The sequence below is a fragment of the Podarcis melisellensis genome (genome assembly GCF_964234715.1).
Source record: "Podarcis melisellensis genome assembly, chromosome: 2".
Lineage (NCBI taxonomy): Eukaryota > Metazoa > Chordata > Lepidosauria > Squamata > Lacertidae > Podarcis > Podarcis melisellensis.
The window spans coordinates 105,948,767-105,971,312 of record NC_138529.1 but is presented as its reverse complement, the minus strand read 5'-3'; the positions used below and the strand labels follow the sequence as shown (position 1 = coordinate 105,971,312).

General features: G+C 46.3%; 2 protein-coding genes across 4 annotated transcripts; one reads left to right on the top strand and one right to left on the bottom strand.

Moving 5' to 3' along the window:
• Nucleotides 1–965: 965 nt before the first annotated feature.
• Nucleotides 966–9,977, bottom strand: LOC309364796 (E3 ubiquitin-protein ligase TRIM39-like). 2 transcript variants are annotated; one of them, XM_081902708.1, is made up of 7 exons: nt 9,269–9,977; nt 7,319–7,402; nt 6,820–7,038; nt 4,743–4,765; nt 4,360–4,475; nt 2,910–3,029; nt 966–1,705 (listed from the first exon to the last, which is right to left on the bottom strand). In XM_081902708.1, the coding sequence occupies exons 1-7, from the start codon at nt 9,683–9,685 to the stop codon at nt 1,197–1,199; spliced, it is 1,488 nt and encodes a 495-aa protein (XP_081758834.1). In that variant the 5' UTR covers nt 9,686–9,977; the 3' UTR covers nt 966–1,196. The 2 variants fall into 2 exon arrangements, with proteins under 2 accessions (XP_081758834.1, XP_081758833.1); XM_081902707.1 differs by having other exon boundaries at nt 7,319–7,414; nt 9,269–9,975.
• A 1,577-nt stretch (nt 9,978–11,554) lies between these two features.
• Nucleotides 11,555–21,154, top strand: LOC309364852 (zinc finger protein RFP-like). Of its 2 annotated transcripts, XM_081902806.1 has the most exons (8): nt 11,555–12,116; nt 13,820–13,915; nt 15,432–15,662; nt 16,092–16,114; nt 17,732–17,847; nt 19,070–19,102; nt 19,717–20,169; nt 20,957–21,154. In XM_081902806.1, exons 1-8 carry the CDS (start codon nt 11,691–11,693, stop codon nt 20,971–20,973), a joined length of 1,395 nt encoding a protein of 464 aa, XP_081758932.1. In that variant the 5' UTR covers nt 11,555–11,690; the 3' UTR covers nt 20,974–21,154. The 2 variants fall into 2 exon arrangements, with proteins under 2 accessions (XP_081758932.1, XP_081758931.1); XM_081902805.1 differs by lacking the exon at nt 20,957–21,154 and having other exon boundaries at nt 19,717–20,662.
• The last annotated feature ends 1,392 nt before the right edge of the window (nt 21,155–22,546 follow it).

Genomic DNA, 22,546 nt, shown 5'->3' with positions numbered 1-22,546 from the left:
CATGCTATGAAAAGCTTCTCACGGCTGCAGGTCAAGCTGTTCATTGCGCATGAAGGCAAACTGGATTAAGATTAAATGCTCCCAAACTTGACTGAAAACAGGTGTCACTCTGCCTTTCTATTTGTATGTTGAGCAGAGTTATCTTTGCACATATTGCATTGAGTCATATTGTTTATTCTGAATAAAATCAGAACGACGTGAAAAAATCTTGCACTTCAATAGCATCCATTTCTAAGTTCTTGAGGGAGTCTGTCATTCCACAACCGATTTCTACACACAGCCACAGTCCAGTGTGCTCACTCTTTCCTCCATCCACCCAGTTATCAGGCTATGTGTAAGGGAATGAACCCTGGTAAAAAGTAGGGGAGGGGAGATATTGGGTCCTCCCCACCCCAGAAAAGTTAGAAAGAGGGGAAGGTGTATTTCTCACACTGCCTGCTTGTTTGGTCCTCCCTCATTTCTCTCCTTGCCAGCTAGCCAGCCAGCAGCAGCAGCAGTCTCTGTGACATCATTTTTTAAAAAAGCATATTTTTACAGGCACCTGCCAATCTTCTTCATGTGGGGCCCAGAGGCACCCTGCAGAATTAAATGGGTGGAGAGCTTTGCTCTGGCTGCATTGCGCTCACGGTGAAGGACTGTAGTTGTTTTTTAAAGGAAGGTTTTGTGGGTGCTGCCTGATGGCGCCAGCCACCTGCAGCGAGGGGCAGGGGATGTGCCCAGCAGTCCAGGCCTAATGGTGCCGCTCCTTTAATATGAAACCTCCAGATGTTGTTGTACTACAACTCCCATCAGCCTCTGCCAGCGGTCAGGGATGATGGGAGTTGTAGTCTAGCTATATCTAGATGGCACCATGTTGGCTATCTCGACCTTATACAATATATGTATTCTTCTAACATTGGCTGTGTTTAAAAGAGCTGAAATCAGCACAAAGTTTGTGTAATTTAGAACTGATATGCACAATACAATTTGCTAGTGCTTTGTTTTTTATTGGCACAAAATGTGGGTTTTTGCTGAAGGAAATTTGGGATTTGTTTCACAACAGGATCCTTGCCTTGCAAGTGGGACATGGCCTGTAAAGCCACTCTTCCTGTGCCGTCGAGAAGACTGCTACCCAAACCTAGACAAGTGATACTTTTGCATGTGTGTTACTCAGCCTCGCTGCAGTTAGCCCAATACACTAACATCAAAACTCGCTGCTAAATCCTCAGCTCGGTTCCAGGCCAGACCCAGAGCCAAGGGAAGATTCTTTCCTGACTGAACATCGCTGGTGAGAAAACGTAGATTAACATGGATGTATCGGCATCAAAAAACGCCACTCGTTCCTCTTCATAGTCCAGAAATACCCAGACTCTCCTGGGGCAGTTGCCCGACGGCAAGATAGTCGGAGGATAGGTAAGAGCTTCAAGGAGATCCCCACTTTGTTGTAGAGCCCATATCTGCTCCTCGGGGCTAGGGGTGATCTGCCCTTTCCTTTTAACAGATTCTTTTGCAAAGCCCACGGCCCAGTGCTTCCCACTGGCCACTTCGACTTCCCAATAATGCCTCCCCGATGTGAGTCCCTCGCAGCCCAGGACACAGGGGTAAGGATCAAATCTCTCGGGGTTGTCAGCTACATCCTGCCATGCATCTCCGAGTTTCACACTCTTCTGATCTGCCGAGAGGATGAGGAAGGGGTTTGCGGTGTCTCCATCTAGTGTCACGTTCACTTGGAAGGGAGGAAAAAGAGAGAGAGTATGTTACAGACAATCTATCTATTCTTAAGGAAATCAGCCCTGAGTGGTCACTGGAAGGACAGATCGTGAAGCTGAGGCTCCAATACTTTGGCCACCTCATGAGAAGAGAAGACTCCCTGGAAAAGACCCTGATGTTGGGAAAGATGGAGGGCACAAGGAGCAGGGGATATCAGATGACGAGATGGTTGGACAGTGTTCTTGAAGCTACAAACATGAGTCTGACAAAACTGCGGGAGGCAGTAGAAGACAGGAGTGCCTGGCGTGCTCTGGTCCATGGGGTCACGAAGAGTCGGACACAACTAAATGACTAAACAACAACAACATGTTACAGACAGAACTGGTTCCCTATTACAATGCATCTGTGTATGTTATTTTCCTCCAATACTGTATTCTGATGCACGCTTTCCCCCGATATACCTATTTTTGTGACACCTTATTTGTTGCTATGGAGAACCGCCCTGCAACATTAAAAGAAGAAGGGGTTTCAAAGGGTGGCTGTTTTGATTTGTCCGAAAAAATTTACAAATCACTTGGGAAGACAGGCGAACTAATACCAGTGTACCGTAAGAAGCAAAGATCACCAGTGTCGAAGCAATGATTCTTCGTTGGACTGGTCATGTTGTGCGGATACCTGATTATCGTCTTCCAAAGCAACTACTCTATTTCAAACTTAAAAATGGAAAGCGTAATGCTGGTGGTCAACAAAAGAGGTTTAAAGACTGTCTCAAGGCAATTTTTTTAAAATGTAGTACAAACACCAGCAATTGGGAAACACTTGCCTGCAAGTGCTCCAATTGGAGAACAGCCTTTACCAAAGGTATCATGGGCTTTGAAGACACTCGAACTCAGGACGCAAGGAGAAACGTGCTTAGAGGAAGGCACGATTGGCAAATCCACACTGTGATCAACTCCCGCCCGGAAACCAATGTCCCCACTGTGGAAGGACATGTGGATCCAGAATTGGCCTCCACAGTCACTTACGGACTCATTGTTAAGACCGTGTTTATGGAAGACAATCTTACTCGTCTAGGAGGGATCGCCAAAGAAGAATTCCAGAAAGTGCTAATTAAGTAGATTTGCCTTTCCCTGGGAACTGAATTAAAAATCTCCCCTGCCCCTACTGCTGTAACATACCAAGAAAGTGTGCAACCGCTACTGAGCACAAAAACTACTGACCTCTTGTGCCTCTTTTTTTCACTTCGGCATAAGGCAACTCAAATAATCTTGTCCTGCCTTTCCGGACTCCTAGTTCCTCTTTCGACAAAGATATGCTCTCCAGTTCAACTGACACAGCAGCTAGAGGAAAAGAGGAGAAAAATGGGGATTAGATTCCACAAAGTTGATGCGCTTGGGCCCGTGGTTTTCAGAATTATACATTCAAGGAACTCTTCCCCCTTCAATTTCTATAATGAGGAGCTCTGGTGTGTCTGCCGAAGAGAAACATGATCTAGAGCAGCGGTGGGCAGCAGGTAGACAGGGCACTGGTAGAGCTCAGCGTATTTTGAAGTGGATCATCAAGAGTTGTTTATTGATTCCAGATTGTCCATATTTTGCAGGAGAGATTCAAGAGCATACAGGAAAATTTAGCTTTACAGAATTTATTATTATTATTAATTAAATTTGCATGCTGCCCTATATCCCGTAGACCTCAGGGCAGTTTACATTAAATTATAACATGAAAAACAGAAAATATGTAAAGTGGATCTGTTGCCCTGGTGCTCCAAATTCACTTTTTTAAAAAAAGAAAAGACTTTTTGCAGTTAGGAAAGTAATGGGGAAATGCATAGAGAAGTATGGGATGGACAGATACCCTGCCAGGCTGGCTCTGCCAGCGTGCCCCCATACCTCCAACCTCTCCACTCCCCTGACTCATCACTGCGCTGTCCAGGTATAAAGCAGCAATACTGCCATCAAAAGGGTGGTACCACGGCATTGCTCCACCATTCTGGCCACTCCTGATTACCAGCTGGGAACCCAATGTCAGTGGTGAACTGTGCAGTACCAAAATCCCCTCCCTCCCTGCTTCCTTCTTGTGGCGCCTCCTGCAACACCCTCTTGGCTCGGCACCCAGGGCAGCTGAACCGGTCACAGCCCCCTAAATCGCCCTCTGCAATGATCCGGGAGCACAACTTATCTTGTCGTTAAGTTGCTTTGAGACTATATATATATGGGATGCGGGTGGCGCTGTGGGTTAAACCACAGAGCCTAGGGCTTGCCGATCAGAAGGTCAGAGGTTCGAATCCCCGCGATGGGGTGAGCTCCCGTTGCTCGGTCCCAGCTCCTGCCAACCTAGCAGTTCAAAAGCACGTCAAGTGCAAATAGATAAATAGGTACCGCTCCGGGGCATGAAGGTAAACGGCGTTTCTGTGCGCTGCTCTGGTTCGCCAGAAGTGGCTTAGTCATGCTGGCTACGTGACCCGGAAGCTGTATGCCGGCTCCCTCGGCCAATAAAGCGAGATGAGCGCCACAACCCCAGAGTCAGCCACGACTGAACCTAATGGTCAGGGGTCCCTTTACCTATATATATGTATATATATATATAGTGACAAACAAATGTTAAAAATTACTATTTTACTATTTCTAGTAATAATAATTCCTCCCTTCCCTCCCACCCCCACCTTGGCACCTTTGAATTTCTTTAGGATCTTTTCCAGATGAATCCTTTTCTCGGAAAATGATTCCAGCCTCTTCTCCAGATCTTGAGAGCAACCCACTGGTTTATGGGTCTTCTGATCCTCGCATCTGGAAGGGGAAAAGGCTCTTCTTAACCACGGACTTGGGAATTCCCAAACCCATGTTCTTTGCCTCTGCCTCCAGCTTGGGAGTTAGTGATTCCCAAAATAAGCGTATTCCCCACCACCACCCCAGAACCAGTGATTGTGTGTAAAGTGGATCAAGGCCACCCTTGGAGAAGGAAGCAGCGTCAATGAGACTCTTGCACCCCAGCACAGATCCTGCAACCCTCAGGCCTGTCTCTAGTACTGGTCTGAACGCATGAGAGAACCGTACCTGCTCAAGGTGTTTTTGAGATCCTAGAGATGGGAGAGAGAACACAAAGTGAGATTATGCTAATCAGACATACATTGCTCATTGTTCCACATTGTTAAAGTTCCATATTCCTGCATTGCAGGGGGTTGGGCAATATTGTCAGGAGCTCAGCCTACACTCGAGTAGGACCCTGGCAGAGACACTTGCCCGACTGGCATGTTCCCTCCCTCCTGGTCGATCGTTCGGGAGCTTCAAAAGCTTTCTTCAGCCCGAACACCAGAGCGACTGACACCAACCGACATCGGCACACTTAGGGATCTGCGGCGTTTGCACACCTTGTGTGACAGACCTCAGCAACTCAGCATTTTGGCTAATCTACTTTATTTACATATAAACACACACGGAGCAGTGCAACATGGCTCCCTCTCTCTCTAGCATCAGACAGCAAAGAGAAAAAGAACAAAGGACAATAGTCCCACTTCACAGAACACAGTCACACAAACATCCTGTCTCGATCACATCCCACTCTGTGGAGTCAAAACATATACTGTCATGTGATAGACAACAATCCCATGACTGCAATCATGGAGGAGGACTTCTAACAAAAATGACCCGCATGGTCCCTTCCAGCTCTACAATTCTCTGATTTTAAGTGTTTTTACTCTTAACTTCTCTCGTTTGCAGCTTCTCTCCGGTTACTTTGCCTGAAGCAGAGGGGCAACGCCTGCATCTTTTCTCTGCTTAAACGTCTCAATATTTATTCCCAGGTGAAAACACACTTTAAATACTTGTAAGGTCAGTTGTTTGCAGTTGTTCCTTCTGCCCTGTCCTTTTCCTCCCATCTTCCTTTTGCTATTTCCCCCAAAGGCTTTTTTATTTTATTTTGAAAAGTAAATAAATAAAAGGTTTTCATCTGTTCAAACAATAGATAAAAGAAATAACAACAGGTCCTAACCATCTCTCTCTCTTTGGCACGTTCATCAGCTGGCCAAACTCTGACATCACTCTGATGCAAGGTGATTGACAAGTGGGCAGCCCCACCTACTTTTCATGAAGCCTCCAGGGGTGTGGGGAAAATAATGATCCGGCCCACTGGACAGATCCCCTATTCCTGATCTAGAAAGTTTATGGTGTTTTTGTAATACTTGCTTTTCTTACTAATGTACAGGAAGAGCCTGAAGGTGCTGCTAAAAGTAAAGGTAAAGGTACCCCTGCCTGTCAGGGCCAGTCGTGACCGACTCAAGGGTTGCGCGCTCATCTCGCTCAAGAGGCCGGGAGCCGGCGCTGCCCAAAGACACTTCCGGGTCACGTGGCCAGCGTGACGAAGCTGCATCTGGCAAGCCAGCACCAGCACCACACACGGAAACGGCATTTACCTTCCCACTAGAAAGCGGTCCCTATTTATCTATTTGCAATTAGGGGTGCTTTCGAACTACTAGGTGGGCAGGAGCTGGGACAGAAAGACGGGAGCTCACCCCGCCGTGCGGGGATTCAAACCGCCGACCTTTCGATCAGCAAGTCCTAGGCACTGTGGTTTAACCCACAGCGCCACCCACGGTCCCATGAAGGTGCTGCTGCTACACATCAAATCTGCAGAGAGAGATCCTGCAACCGCAACATGCTTTCGGTCCCTCAATTGAAACTCTTAGAATCGTAGAATTGGAAGGAACCCCAAGGGTCACCTAGTCCAACTCCCTGCAATGCAGGAAATCTCAGCACTTGGTGCCCCATCCAATTTGAAACCATACCGGACCCTGCTTAGCTTTGCAGATGTGTTAGCAGTTTCGCTGCTACGCCCCTGATTTGCCAGTGTTGTGTGACTAGTCCTTGAATTGGCTCCCTCCAGGAAATTCAAGCGAGAACACTAAGCCACATGTGAAGACCAAAAAAAGCCAGGATCACTGCTCCATTCTAGATCATCAGATCTTTTCCAGCCCTGTACATGGCAGTGAGTTAGGTCCTGAATACAAGCAGGAGCCGTCCTCCAAATAAACATGTGGGAGGACAATTTACCCCATTCCTAAATTAAGATTGACCCCATGCCTGTCTAGATTTAGTAGCCCCAAGGCCCCAGAGGAAGAATCCCTGCTCTCCTTACCTGGAGGAATTCACTCACAGGCTGCTTACATCTCTCTTCCACATCGCGGACGAGGTCCCGAAGGTTGGAAATCTCTGATGTGGTGGTCTTCTCCTCCATTATCACTTCCTTCTGCAGCTGTTCTAGCCTGGCCAGCAGGAATTCTTCTTGATCCTCTAGAAACTGATAGAGCTGCTCAAATTCAGACACAATCTTCTTCCCTTCGGAGTCTAACCTTTCCTGCAAAGAGCAGGTCAAAAGGAAGGCAGGGAAGGTCAACAGGAAATGTTACGGTATAGAGTTGTGGCATCAACACCTGAACAACCAGCTTTCCCCATCACTCAGCATCCATAGTGGAAAAGCACAACTTGCTAATATTTTGTTTGTTATCCACCTGTTAAAGGCACAGAAGCCTGGTAGAAGGGGGAAATGGGCAACTTGGACTGCTTTCATCCACCTGGCAGGCCTCCACATGTTTTAAACTCCAATCAGGTGTTACGTCTGAGAACTGCTGACTTACCAGACGTTTCAAGCGTCTTCTTGCTTCAGCTAATTTCAGGGCCTGGAGTTCCTCGGTCTTTTGCTTCCAGATCTTCAGTTGCATCTGAAAGTGTTCCTTTTCAACAGAGAAATTATTAGCAGGCTTGTGGGGCATGGGGGTGGGGTGGGGAACCTTACCTATACAGTGGTACCTCAGGTTAAGTACTTAATTCATTCTGGAGGTCCGTTATTAACCTGAAACTGTTCTTAACCTGAAGCACCACTTTAGCTAATGGGGCCTCCTGCTGCTGCCGCACCGCCGGAGCACGATTTCTGTTCTCATCCTGAAGCAAAGTTCTTAACCTGAAGCACTATTTCTGGGTTAGCGGAGTCTGTAACCTGCAGTGTATGTAACCTGAAGCGTATGTAACACGAGGTACCACTGTAGTAAGATAGGAAGGGGAAAGTGCTTTATTATTATTATTATTATTATTATTATTAAATATTATTATGTATTTTGTGTTTTTATGTTGTGAACTGCCCTGAGATCTATGGATGAAGGGTGAAATACAAATTTAATTAACAACAACAGGGAGGTAACTTATGAGAGTCTGAGCAACCTGTGTTAAGTCACATAATTCTCACTTGAAATAATCAGCAAAAGGGATAACGTGCTTGCTGCCAGTTCTACATATGGCAAGAGTCAACTCACTTGAATAACTTAAACCACATTCATGGCATGTATTTAAATTGCTGTTATCACTTTAAACTGTCAAGGCTTCCCTGAAAGAATTATGGGAGCTGTAGTTTGTTAAAGGCACTGAGAGCTACCCTCGCAGAACTACACTTCCCAGAGCAGCTGAAGAATCAGTCCCCCTTCGCAGAGTGCTCTGGGGATTGTAGCTCTGTGAGGGAAATAGGGGTTCTCCTAACACTTCTCAGCACCCTCAACAAACTACGTCTCCTAGAATTCTTCGGGGGAAGGTGTGACTGCTTAAAGCGGTGTCATAGCACTTTAAATGTGTGGTATGAATGTGCGGGTGGTGCTGTGGTCTAAACCACTGAGCCAGGGCTTGCCAATCGGAAGGTTGGCGGTTCAAATCCCCGCGGCGGGGTGAGCTCCCGTTGCTCAGTCCCTGCTCCTGCGAACCTAGCAGTTCGAAAGCACGTCAAAGTGCAAGTAGATAAATAGGTACCACTCTGGCGGGAAGGTAAACGGTGTTTCTGTGCGCTGCTCTGGTTCGCCAGAAGCGGCTTAGTCATGCTGGCCACATGACCCGGAAGCTGTACGCCGGCTCCCTTGGCTAATAAAGTGAGATGAGCGCCACAACCCCAGAGTCAGCCACAACTGGACATAACTGTCAGGGGTCCTTTACTTTACCTTTTGTGAATGTAACCATAGTCATGTTCATTAATTTCAAGGGGTCTACCCTGAGTAAAACTGAGTTGAATACGTGTAAGAAGCTACCTTATACAAAGCCCATCTAGCTCTGTTCACACGAGCATTCCTTAACCTTAGGCCCTTCATATGCTGTTGGACTATAACTCCCATCATCCCTAGCTAGCGGGACCAGTGGTCAGGGATGATGGGAGTTTTAGTCCAACAACAAGGTAGAGAAAGGCTGGTTTACACCAACCAACCCGTAGCAGTTCCCCAGAGGCAGGAAACATCCCCTGTCTCCCCTAGAGATACCAGGGATTGAACCATGGATGTTCTGCAAGCAGTCCAGATACTCCAGCCCGCCTGAGCTACACCCCTTTCCCCTAAACTACAGTGGTACCTTGGGTTAAGAACTTAATTCGTTCTGGAGGTCCGTTCTTAACCTGTAACTGTTCTTAACCTGACGTACCACTTTAGCTAATGGGGCCTCCCGTTGCCAGCACACGATTTCTGTTCTCATCCTGAGGTAAAGTTCTTAACCCGAGGTACTATTTCTGGGTTAGGGGAGTCTGTAACCTGAAGCGTCTGTAACCCGAGGTACGACTGTACCTTGTAATCCTGAACAGCTTCTTTTATCGGAACGACAGCGTGATGTTGATGCTCGTTGGAAATAGTGCACACCAAGCAGATGGGCATCTTGTCGTCTTTGCAGAAGACCTTGAGGTGTTCCAAGTGCTTCTCACACACTCTCCCCTCTTCCAGTGCTTTGGCAGCTTCCAGATTCAAGCATTTGACGATTTCGACGATTCTCGCCAGGTGCTGGTTCTCTCTGAAGCTCTTTTGGTGGCTGCTTTCCCCACACTGGGGGCAGGACACGCCAGTCTCCTGCCCCCACCAGCACTGAGTGATGCAGGCCTGGCAGAAGTTGTGCCCACAATGTACAGACACCGGCTCTTTGAAATACTCCAGGCAGATGGAGCAGGAAGCTTCCATGCTCAGGTTTCCTAAGAGAGCGCTTGCATCCATGTTTCTCTAGTCAGAAGTTAAGTTTCACTTTCCTCTGCTCGCTTGGACGTGTCATTAACTGGCTCCAGTTCCCGGATTGGCTGAGATGACACCAGGCTGCCTTGGAGACAGTAAATTCCTGCGAACTGTAATGAGGAAGTCGGATTGACGTTGAATCCAAGTTTTCTTCTGCCAAAACAAATTAAGGCTTAATACTGAAGGCAGGCCACAAACAGCAGTGGAGTCCGCTTTTAATGTTTCAGTAAGGAGCTTCCAGAGCTTTCCGATCAACATTTTTGGTTTGCGCTTGTGTCTGTAAGCTATTTTTATTTGTTTTAATTAAAGCTTGAAAACACAAAGAAAACACAGTATACAGAAAGAAACATGCTTGGTATTTTATGTTTATTTCTGTATACTATGTTTTCTTTGTGTGTGTTTTCAAGCTTTGATTAAAATAAATAAAAATAGCTTGCAGACACAAGCACACACCAAAAACTTTTAAAACTAAAAAGTAGAAGAAAAGAGATAAAGGAAATTTAAAAACTTCTGCCCAGAGAGGAGTGCTGGGCTGCACTGCACTAGGGTTGCCCCCCCTCAAAAATTCACGGCCAGGGCTATGGCATCCCCCATACCACAAAATTGGTGTGCTAAGATTTTGCAAAAGAAGCTGAACAGCTTTGCCAACTTTTGGGTCCAGATTTTCACTTTTTGAAATATGGCAACCCCCTCCCGCCGCTCCTCATATTTTCTGCCAGATGGTGATCCTGGACTCTTCTTGAAAGAGCTTTAAGATCTGCTTGGTCTGCTGTACTGTGGGTAGGTCAGAGTGGCCATTGCTGCCTCCAACTGTGGAGGCAGAAAACAGTCACCGTGGCTAGGAACCATCGACAGCCATTTTGGAATGACACAACCATCCAACTACTGTACATCCAACGACCCACAACTGGGATTACTTCAGTAATATTTCCCTTTTGGGTGATGCCTCTGTACCTGTTGCTATCGTTTGTTTGTGTGTGTATTTTAAAATTAGTTTTTACTGAAGTTATTTTTTGTGATACGAACCAAACAAATAAGCAAGGAAACCTACACATGGCGTACCCGCTTTCAAATCATAGTCTTTTTCATTGTTTGTTTGCATTTGGTATGAGACACTATTGTCCTAGGGTTGCGGGGATAATGATGGTTGTCAGGGCCGGATTTAGGTTTGATGAGGCCCTAAGCTACTGACAGTAATGGGGCCCCTTTATATGTCTAGCTGCCCTTTGTCAACAACAAATTGTCGCTGTTTTTTGTGTTGAATATATACTATATGGCAACTTATGGACCTTATAGGTATCTAAAGCCATTTGCACATAACAAATAGGAGCCTACACAACACAAAACACTGTTGCTGTATGTAGGTTTTATTTTATTTGTTTTTTATCTTATATTTTGGAAATGTACATCCAGTTTTTTCCCCTTTAATTTTTTTGGGGGCCCCCAAGAGAGTGGGGCCCTAAGGAGCTATAGCTTCTTCAGCTTATATGTAAATCCGCAATAACAACAATTTGTTGTTGGCTATTGTAGTCCGAAACAGCTTCAGGACACCAGGTTGGCAGAGTGCAGAGGTGTTGTTATTGTTGGCATTCTCTCCTTCTGATCTAATTCGTTTGAAACTGAAAATCAAGAAAACACAAAGGGGGGGGAGCCACCCACTTTTCAGGAGACGCATAGAGAGGACCGGGCTGGAAACCAGCTATTTCCCATAACGCAGCCTTCCCCAACCTGGTGCCCCGCAGACGTTTCGGACTACAGTACCCATAAGCCCCTGCAGGCGTGCAGGCTGGCAGGGGCTGATGGGTATTGTAGTCCGAAACGTCTGCAGGGCGCCAGGTTGGCGGAGCGTGCGCTTCTTGGGCGCGCAGAGAGTTACGCTCCCTCGGTCCTAATCCTCTCCCTGGCTCGGCCTCTCCGCCTGAGCTACGGAGCGCCGCTGAGCCCGGAGGACCGGGCACTGCTGCCGTTTCTTGCTCTTGCCGCCGCCGCCATGGAGAACCCGGTGGAGAGCCTGCACAAAGAAGCCACTTGCTCCATCTGCCTGGAGTACTTCCGCGACCCGGTCTCCATTCCTTGCGGCCACAGCTTCTGCAGGTCGTGCATCGCGCAGTGCTGGAAGGAGCGCAGCACCGACTTCTCGTGCCCTCAGTGCCGGGTGGTGTCCCTGCAGAGGAATTTCAGGCCCAACCGCGAGCTGGGCAACGTGGTGGAGATCGCCAAGAGGCTGGGCTCCCGCGCCGAGCAGGAGGAGCCGGGCGGCGGCGGCGGCGGGAGGCAGCTGTGCCAGAAGCACCGCGAGGCGCTGAAGCTCTTTTGCAGCGAGGAGGAAGAGCTCATCTGCTGCATCTGCCGGGAGTCCCGAGCGCACAGGAGCCACGCTGTGTTCCCCGTGGAGGAAGCGGCCCAGGATTATAAGGTGAATAGTGGAGGGCACGCGCGCGCGCACTTGACTGGGAACCAGGCGGAGGGCCTTCTCGGTGGTGGCGCCCGCCCTGTGGAACGCCCTCCCACCTGATGTCAAGGAGATAAACAACTACCTGACATTTAGAAGACATCTGAAGGCAGCCTTGTTCAGGGAAGTTTTTAATGTTTGACACTTTAATGTATTTTTAATCTTTGTTGGAAGCCACCCAGAGTGGCTGGGGAAACCCAGGCAGATGGGTGGCGTACAAATAATAAATTATTATTACTATTACTACTACTACTACTACTATTATTAGGATAGTGTTGTTGTTGTTATTTGGCTCCCTTGAGGCACCCCTTCCTCAGAATGGTGGAATATAGGAAGGTGGCTCACACCCAGTGCCGGATTTACGTATAAGCTAAACAAGCTGTAGTTTAGGGCCCCACTCTCTTGGGACCCCAAAAAATTCAAAGGGGGAAAAAACTGGATGTACATTTCCAAAATATAAGATAAAAAATAAATGAAATATTTATTATTTTTACCCCACCCATCTGGTTGGGTTTCCCCAGCTACTCTGGGCGGCTTCCAACAAAGATTAAAAATACAACAAAACGTCACAAATTAAAAACTTCCCTGAACAGGGCTGCCTTCAGATGTCTTCTAAAAGTCAGGTAGTTGTTTATCTCCTTGACATCTGATGGGAGGGCATTCCACAGGGCGGGCGCCACTTCCGAGAAGGCCCTCTGCCTGGTTCCCTGTAGCTTTGCTTCTCGCAGTGAGGGAACTGCCAGAAGGCCCTCGGCATTGGACCTCAGGGTCTAGGCAAAACGATGGGGATGGAGACGCTCCTTCAGTCATGGGCCCTGCCTGCTAGCCTGCTCCCTAAAATATCACTGGTTTGCTCATTTCTAGATATGGGGTGCCTACATTCTGCATGGACTGGTTGCATGGCAACATGTGCAAATGGCTTTAGATACCTATTAGGTCCATCAATTACCCTTTAGCATATATTCAACACAAAAAACAGCGACAATTTGTTGTTGACAAAGGACAGCTGGACGTATAAAGGGCCACATTACCTTCAGCAGCTTAGGGCCTCATCAAACCTAAATCTGGCCCTGCTCCCACCAAGTCAGAAGCATTGGCCCATTTTGCTTGGTAATGACAGTGGTTCTCCAGGATTGCAGGAAAGAGTCTCACCTAGGGCTGCCATATTTCAAAAAGTAAAAACCAGGACACCCTGAGCTGTTGACTCCCAAATTGTGTGGTGTTTTTTTAAAAAAAAAAGTCAAAAAACCACAATTTTTCTATTATTTAATGCAACATTATGTTGTTGATGACGATGACATTGAGACCAACTTACCAATATTATTAGTGCTATTAGCAGCAGCAGTAGTAATGTTCCTTCTCGTCTGAAGAATCTTGTTAGTTGGTTTCCCCCCCCCCCCCTTCTTGCCTTTGAAACTATGTGTGATGTTGAAAGTATGTTTGAAGTTGGAGAAATAAAATGCTGGGTTCATGCCATAATATTTTATTTCCACTGCTCCATAATCTGAGTGGGTTTCTTTTGTTCCCGTGTTGATTATGGAATATCAGTATTTTTGTGTGTCTCACTATAGGTTCAATTGGATGTAACCCATTGCTTGTATGTGAGGCAGCAGGGGCGTTAGTTACTAACGATAACACTGTTTCAAAATAAGTTTCTCTTTGTTTAGAAAGAAATCCAGAGCCGTCTGCAGAGCTTAAAGGAAGAGAAAGAGAAGTTCCTGGGGTTAAAATTGGCTGGAGAAAATAGACACCAGGAATATCTGGTCAGTATAGAACCCTGTGGTGTAGCCTAGCAAGGAATGTGGACATTAGTTTATCTTTATTTAATGTGCTTTTACATCCTGGGTCTTGAAGATATAATGCAGGGCTTTAATCAGCAGATCAAGGAAACAGTGATGATCACCAGCTTGGAAAAGGGGGCTAATAAAATTCACATAGGATAAGACTATCAATGGGACGTGGATGGCGCTGTGGGTCAAACCACAGAGCCTAGCACTTGCCGATCAGAAGGTTGGCGGTTTGAATCCCCGCGACAGGGTGAGCTCCCGTTGTTTGGTCCCTGCTCCTGCCAACCTAGCAGTTCGAAAGCACGTCAAAAGTGCAAGTAGATAAATAGGTACCACTCCGGTGGGAAGGTAAACGGCATTTTAGTGCGCTGCTCAGGTTCGCCAGGAGTGGCTTAGTCATGCTGGCCACATGACCCGGAAGCTGTACGCCGGCTCCCTTGGCCAATAAAGTAAGATGAGCGCCACAACCCCAGAGTCGGTCACGACTGGACCTAATGGTCAGGGGTCCCTTTACCTTTAAGACTATCAGTGGTTGGAGTCACCTGGGAACAGGGAGGATATATAGACCTTGTAGTGTTCCAAATGCAGCTCTTTTCCCATGGCAACATTTCACTATATAAGAAGAGCCTTGCTGGATCAAACAAAAGACCCACCCTTTCTCGCAGGCAGGTTCTCTGATGTTCTAGTTGCTTCTGAATTTTAGCTTTTTGTTTTGTTGCTTTGATTATACTTGCATTTTGATTTGTGCAATCCGCTGCCTCAAATGCAGATGACACCAAACTCAGAGGGGTAGTTAATGCCCTAGAAGACAGAATCAGGGTTCAAGATGATCTTAACTAACCCAATGAATTTGAATAGGGACAAATTTAAGGTTTTACACTTAGGCAGAAAGAACCAGCTGCATAAATATAAGATGGGGGGACACCTGGCTTGCCAGTAGTAAACATGAAAAGGATCTAGGGGTCTTAGTAGACCACATGCTGAACATGAGTCAACAGTGTGATGCAACAGCAAAACAAACAAACAAACAAACAAAAAGCTAATGCTTTTCTATGCTGCATTAACAGAAGTATTATGCCCAGATCAAGGGAAGTAATCTCTGTTCTGCCTTGGTCAGACCACACCTTGAACAGAGTGTCCAGTTCTGGGTACCACAATTTAAAAGGGATGTTGACAAGCTGGAACATGTGCAGAGGAGGGACAACCAAGAGGATCAAGGGTCTAGAAACCAGGCCTTATGAGGAACAGTTGAGGGAGTTGGGTATGTTTAGGCTGGAAAAGAGGAGACTGAGAGGAGATATGATAGCCATCTTCAGATATCTAAGGCACCGTCATGTTGTGCTGTTTTGATTTTAAAATCAAAACTTAGCATATTTTGGTTTTCCAAAAGAGTTCCAGTATTTCAGATTAATTTCTGCTTATTTGATTGGTTTTTGCTGATCTTCCCAACGCCCTGACCCATCTTTCTCCCTCTTTCCTTCCTATGTTACAGAAGCAAACAGAAGCCGAAAGGCAGAAATTGATGTCTGAATTTGAGCTGGTGCATCACTTTCTGGAGGAGCAAGAAAAACTCCTGCTGCTTCAGCTGAATGAGCTGGAGAAGGAGATTATGAAGCATCAGAAAGAACATGGGGGAAAGTTTTCTGATGAGATTGTCTGTCTCAGTGCCCTGATAGATGAGATAGAAGAGAAGTGTACACAGCCAGACAGCGAATTCTTGCAGGTGAGATGAGGTGGTTGTTGGGTGAAGAATAAGCCTAAAACTGTCCTTAACATAACTAAATCCTTATACTTATTGCCCAGTAAGTAATACACAGGGTCCAGCTAAGTGCATGCAGACCAGAAAAGAGCTATATAAATAGCAAACACTATTGTTAGATATATCTTTCTACTGCGGTTGAAATGGCTTGCTCAGTAATGCCTGTCTCCCTGTCTCAGCAGATGAATGCATAATTCCATTCCAATTAATTCATTTCCTCACTGCCCTGCTTTCTTCTCTCAACAATTAGAAGGTGTGCAGTTTCTAAACTACGCTGTCTCTGTTTCTCAGATATAAGTGGCTATAATGAGAATCTCCTGTTATGCTCATGTTGATGCAGAGTTCCTGTCTTTCTCTTTCCTATCCGCCTACGCTCCTCTTCTCTCTCTCTAGGATATCAGGAGCACCTTGGGCAGGTATGTGGCACTGACCCCACTGAAGGCATACATGTGCATAAATATATGCCCTTAAGATTGTCCTGCTTCATTCCGATTTGCAGATGGTTTGCTTTTTCAAAATACTAAAACTGTGGTATACTGTGACAGATCATCTTGCCCAGAGATGGGGAACCAGGTGTTGTTGGCAGTGGCGTAGCGTGGGTTGTCAGCACCCGGGGCAAGGCAAGTAATTTGCACCCCCTAACCCGTGGATTTGCGCCCCCTAACCCTAATTCCCAGATGTTGCGCCTGGTGCGGCCGCCCCCCCTGCACCCCCCACGCTACGCCACTGGTTGTTGGACACCAGCTCCCATCAGGCCCAGCCTGTGTACCTGTCAGGGATGATGGGAGTTGTAGTCCAGCACCATTTGCAGGACAACATGTTCCACCATCCCTGATCTAACCAGCACTGTCAACTCTGAAGGATTATCCAGAATCTCATGCAGAGTTCTTTCCCGCGATTGCTAGCTGCGACCCTTTAAGTGAAGATGCCATGAGCTGGGCCGGGTCTTTTGTAATAATAATAATAATAATATCTTTATTGTCATTACCCCCTCTCGGGGACAACGAAATTACTTGTACATGTGGATCTCTGGCTCTTCCCACTTTTGTTAGCAGCTCCTCCCAGTCTCCAAGCTGAGATGGGCTTTCTATTTCTTCCATATTCATACAATCACACTTGGGATACTCTTGGGATACTCTTTGGTATTACTGTGACACGGGTGGTGCTGTGGTCTGTACCACTGAGCCTCTTGAGCTTGCCGATCAGAAGGTTGGCGGTTGGAATCCCTGCGACGGGTTGAGCTCCCGTTGCTCTGTCCCAGCTCCTGCCAACCTAACAGTTCGAAAGCATGCCAGTGCAAGTAGATAAATAGGTATCGCTGTGGCGGGAAGGTAAACGGCGTTTCCATGAGCTCTGGTTTCCATAACAGTGTCCCGTTGCGCCAGAAGCAGTTTAATCCTGCTGGCCACATGACCTAGAAAGTTATCTGTGGACAAATGCCGGCTCTCTTGGCCTGAAAGCGAGATGAGCGCCACAACCCCATAGTCGTCTTTGACTGGACCTAACCGTCCAGGGGTCCTTTTACCTTGTGTGAGAGTTATTCCAGGTTGCCTTTTAAAAAAATGGACAGAGGCACTGTGTTCTTAACAGCTTCACAAAAGACTGTTCTGGGGAGCCCAGGATATGTTTTTCCTGGCATAGCGAAAATAACAAGCAAAATGTGGGATTTAGTCTCTTTTGCAAAATCACATTTAACAGAATAGTCATAAGACCAATGAATACACTGAAGAAAAACATTTCCCCAGCTACAAAATCCTACAGTATCACTTATCAGAAAATAGGATGCTCTTACAGAGAAACTGCAGTCATCTCACTGCTTCTCCCAGAGAGATAAATGTACTCATACTGTACAGTTCCACCTCTGAGGGACACATGCTGCTATTTCACCTGTTTTATCACAGCGCCAGCTTCCAGGGCTGAATCTTGGACCAGCAGATTTAAGTACAACATTTGCCTGTAAAAAACCAAGTGTCACGCAGCCTTAATCGGGCATCTGCAGAACGGTGGGAAACTGACGCATTTCTTTTTCCAAGGTTTGACAAGGAGCCCTTTCAGCCACCTGAAGAGATGCCATCCAAGGTGGAAAAAAGACTCGGTGAATTATCTGAGAAAAACAGTGTGCTCACAGATATCCTGAATAACTTCAAAGGTACTGATGACCTGCTTTAAAAGTTGCAAGTAGAACTTTGGGCTAAAGGGTTCAGTGCGAAGCGCTCCTGTTCAGGATTCCTGCCAGCCACGCTATCTTCCAGAATACTCCAGACTGCCCACCCTCCACCCTCCTGTTTTCTGTCCATCACAAAAAAAGACATTCAGCTTTCATGAGTACAATTCTCCCCTGGGCTGTTTTTTTGTTTTGTTTTTTTGTGGGAGTGCCCCATTAATTCACCTGCCCCCTCTCACTATCCCCTGAAACGTTGGATTTCCTCCTGAGCTTGTTGGTGTCTCCCCTATGTTTAGGGAAGCTTTTAACATTTGATGAATCATTGTATTTTAATATTCTTCTGGAAGCCGCCCAGAGTGGCTGGGAAAACCCAGCCAGATGGGCGGGGTATAAATAATAAATAATTTTTTATTATTATTATTATTATTATTATTATTATTATTATTATTATTCACCTTATTTTGGTTGTATTTCTGTCAGCTCTAGTCAGCTGAGTTTGCTACCGGAGCAAATGATCGGAAAAGTATACAGTGGTACCTCGGGTTACATACACCTCGGGTTACAGACGCTTCAGGTTACAGACTCCGCTAACCCAGAAATAGTACCTCGGGTTAAGAACTTTACCTCAGGATGAGAACAGAAATTGCGCGGTGGCAGCGGGAGGCCCAATTTGCTAAAGTGGTACTTCAGGTTAAGAACAGTTTTAGGTTAAGAACGGACCTCCGGAATGAATTAAGTTCGTAACCAGAGGTACCACTGTAAATCCATTACCATATGGAAGGTATTCTTGAAAAGTATTGCAAAGTGTCAAAAAGTGCATTCTGCATGCATATATATTTTTAGATCCTTTAATAATAATAATTTATTATTTATACCCTGCCTGTCTGGATGGGTTTCCCCAGCCACTCTGGGTGGCTTCCAACAAAATATTAAAATACAATCATCCATCAAACATTAAAAGCTTTCCTTTCTGAGCTTTTGGAAGATACGACTGAGTTTATTATTTGGTCTCCCTTAATTTCACTTTTTCTGGCAATCCTGTCGATTCCCTTTCAACTACCCACTAAGTATTTGCAGCATAAAATATACCTACTTGCAGCAAGGAGAGTGAGAGAGGGTAATGAAACCCACTTTTCTGAGAATATATAAATGAAATTAGAAATTGATTGCTGTTTGAAAATCACGCATGTCTCCTCTCATCCCTTAGACACTCTGCCATCAGAACTGGGGACAGAATGGGGTAAGCAACTGGTGAAAACATTTGCGAGATAAGTTAGTTCATTCATGTTTGGTTCTGGAAAGACATAGTTGATACGGAGAGGTCTGAACTTAACTGGATCAGTTTGATTGCGACAGATAAATCTTGAGGTGCCGTTGTTAATGTTGTCATCATCACCATTGTCAACATCATTAAATTTATTGCCTGCCTTTCACCAGCAGATTCCGTATCAAAAACAGCTTAAACAGAGGAATGGGCAAGGGTGGGGGGCTTCTGAAAGAACACATCTCATTTGTCAAATGAGCTGTGTACCACAGGCTCCTAAACTTCAGCCAGTGTGATGTAGTGGTTCAGAGCGGTGGACTCGTAATCTGGTGAACCAGGTTTGCTTCCCTGCTCCTCCACATGCAGCTGCTGGGTGACCTTGGGCCAGTCACACTTCTCTGCCCCACTCACCTCACAGAGTGTTTGTTGTGGGGGAGGAAGGGAAAGGAGATTGTTAGCCGCTTTGAGACTCCTTAGGGTAGTGATAAAGCGGGATATCAAATCCAAATCCAATTTGGAATTAGCTGACAAAAATATAAACTGTTCCTTTATCCCACATATTCTCTCTCCCTCTCTCTCTCTCTCTGCAGTCAACATAACCCTTGACACAGACACAGCAAACCCCCAAATCATAATCTCTGAGGATCGAAAAAGCGCGAGATGGGACGTCACCAGGACAGATGTGCCCCATAACCCTAAGCGATTCAAGTCCTCTTGCTGCGTGCTGGGCTGCGAAGGATTCACTTCCGGGAGACATTACTGGGAAGTCAATGTGGAGGATGGGGGCATTTGGGCTGTGGGGGTAGCCCGGGCCTCTGTGAGGAGGAAGATAGAGCTCAAGCTGACCCCGGAGGAAGGCATCTGGGCCTTGCAAGGGGATTTTGGTCAATACCAGGCTCTCACTACCCCCGTGACACCTCTGTCCCCCCTCTGCACCCCTAGGAGAATCCGAGTATTTCTGGACTATGAAAGGGGACAGGTGGAATTTCTTAATGCTGACACAAAGGACTCTGTCTTCATTTTCCCATCGGCTTCATTCTCTGGTGAGAGAGTTTTCCCCTTTTTTAAGGTGCTGCTTGCCCAGCTGACACTCGATGGCTGATGGGTCCCTCGCTCAAGATCACTTAAGGCAGATTAGTTCCTTCTTAATGCCGCTGTTCAAGTCCACTGCATTGTACTTGCAATCAGGAGGGGTAAAAGCTGGAGTAGACCTGCCCTTCCAATGCATGCTGATGAACGGTTATGATTAGTCCACACGATTGGTTGCCAAGCACAGCACCATCACTTGGTGGTGCTTCTTGCTCCAGATTTAATTCATGGAGATTGCAAGGGTGCAATTTTTTTGCATGCGGCATTATACATGGATGGTTCCAAAGTAATGTTCAGGCTAGAGTGGGTTCAAAACACTTGGCTTCAATAAATTAGGAGGTTGCCGTTTGTGTGTGTGGATGCAGAGAGAGTCTTTGTCCAATCACTCAACGCAGCACCAGTTCTTATCACAAAAGTCACTGTTGTAGCAAGAACTTGAGTTTGCCAACCAAGGCTGAGCCTGACTAACACAGCTCAGTGTTGTCAACACGGACAGGCAGCTACTCTCCTGAGTTTCAGACACAGGGAACATTCCCAGCTTTATCTGGAAGTGCAAATCAGTTGCTTTGCCAATGAACTATATAGCCCTTCTCTGAAACTACCTTCACCAAAGACACAATAAGTGGAGAATAGTTGGCTGCTTGGTTTTCCTATGTTGCTGCATTAAAGATGTATTGTTGTTGTTGTTCATGACGATGTTTCAATGTATTTAATTGTGTAAACCGCCTCCTATGTCCACAGACAGACGAGCGGGATAAAAATAATAAAGTCAAATGAAGTAGTAATGAAAGAACAGAATACTTTCGACTCCGACTGGCTGAAGCCCTGCCCTGCCCCACACTTTCTTCTGCAAAGCATGCCTTTACTTTGACCCCCAGGAACAGATTTTGAATGGTTTGTGTCATTGTGTAAAATGAGAATAAATACTGGTCTCTCGTCCATTATTGTTGTGAGGTAAATAAATGAGGATACCAATAAAATACCACGTGCAGCTAATGAAATCAAATATTTTATTATTCTTTGGCGAAGACTGGGAAGGTAGAGGAAAGAGGAAGTAATGGGCCCCCGCTGGAGGAATTGTCTTCAGAGGAATGAACATTATGGAGGAACAGGTGTTCTGGGGATGGTGAGACAGATCGGGGGCCTTCTGGAGTTGCTGCGCTGCAGCCTCCTACACGGAGACGGCCCTGGCTCAGAATTAGAGATGGAAACTGAGCCACTTCCAAGCCCCAAAGAGCAGCAGCTACTATGGGCGCAAGCCCATTCCACTGCCTGATGCCAGAGTCCCTGCCTGAAGGCCAAGGTCTCTGGAGGTGTAGAGGGCTATGCCTCATGAGTAGACCAAGCTCCTCAAGCAACACTGATCGCTTGCTCCTGGGCTAAGGCTGATGCTCTTCAGCTCCAGACAGAGCACTGGAACAACATGGTTACAGGTTCTTGGACCACATTCACACCATACATTTAAAGCACATGTGATACCACTTTAAACCATCATGGCTCCCCCCCCCCCGCAAAAAACATTCTGGGGGCTGCAGTTTGTTAAGGGTGATGAGAGTTGTTCCGAGGCCCCTATTCCCCTTACTGAGCTATGATTCTCTGAGTGGTTTAACAATCGAACTCTCTTCACAGGGAACTGTAGCTCTAGTCCAACCCCCTAAAATGCAGGAATCTTCTGTCTAGTATTGGGGCTTGAACCCATGACCCTGAGATTAAGCCATCCCTGCATGGCAGGGGGTTGGACTAGATGACCTAGGGGATCCCTTCCAACTCTACAATTCTGAGTCTATTCTGTGATGATTCCAAGAGCCCCATGCTCTACGAACCGATTTGCAAAGCAATCAAGAACTTAAAAGCCATGTCTTTGTCATCTATAAGCAGTGCTTTTTTTTCCTTAAAAAATGTTTAGGGGGTACTCTCTTTTTGATTCAAGGAACTCACCATGTTATAGTTCAAACTGGGGGAAATAAAGACAGTAAATGGACAAAAGTACAAGGATTCAGAAAACGTTTAGGGGTATGCGCCCCCCCCCCGAAAAAAGCACTGACTATAAGAACATGAGCTTTGATAGACTCTTGAGCAGCCTCAGTCAGTTCAAAGCAATTTCGCAGAGGAACAGGGCTGGATTTAGGTTTGATGAGGCCCTAAGCTAATGAAGGTATTGGGGCTCTTTATATGTCCAGCTGTCCTTTGTCAAAAACAAATTGTCGCTGTTCTTTGTGTTGGATATAGGCTGTGTGGTAATTTATGGACCTAATAGGTATCTAAAGCCATTTGCACATGTTGCTACGCAACCAGTCCATGCAGAATGCAGTCACCCTATACAGGTGAAGC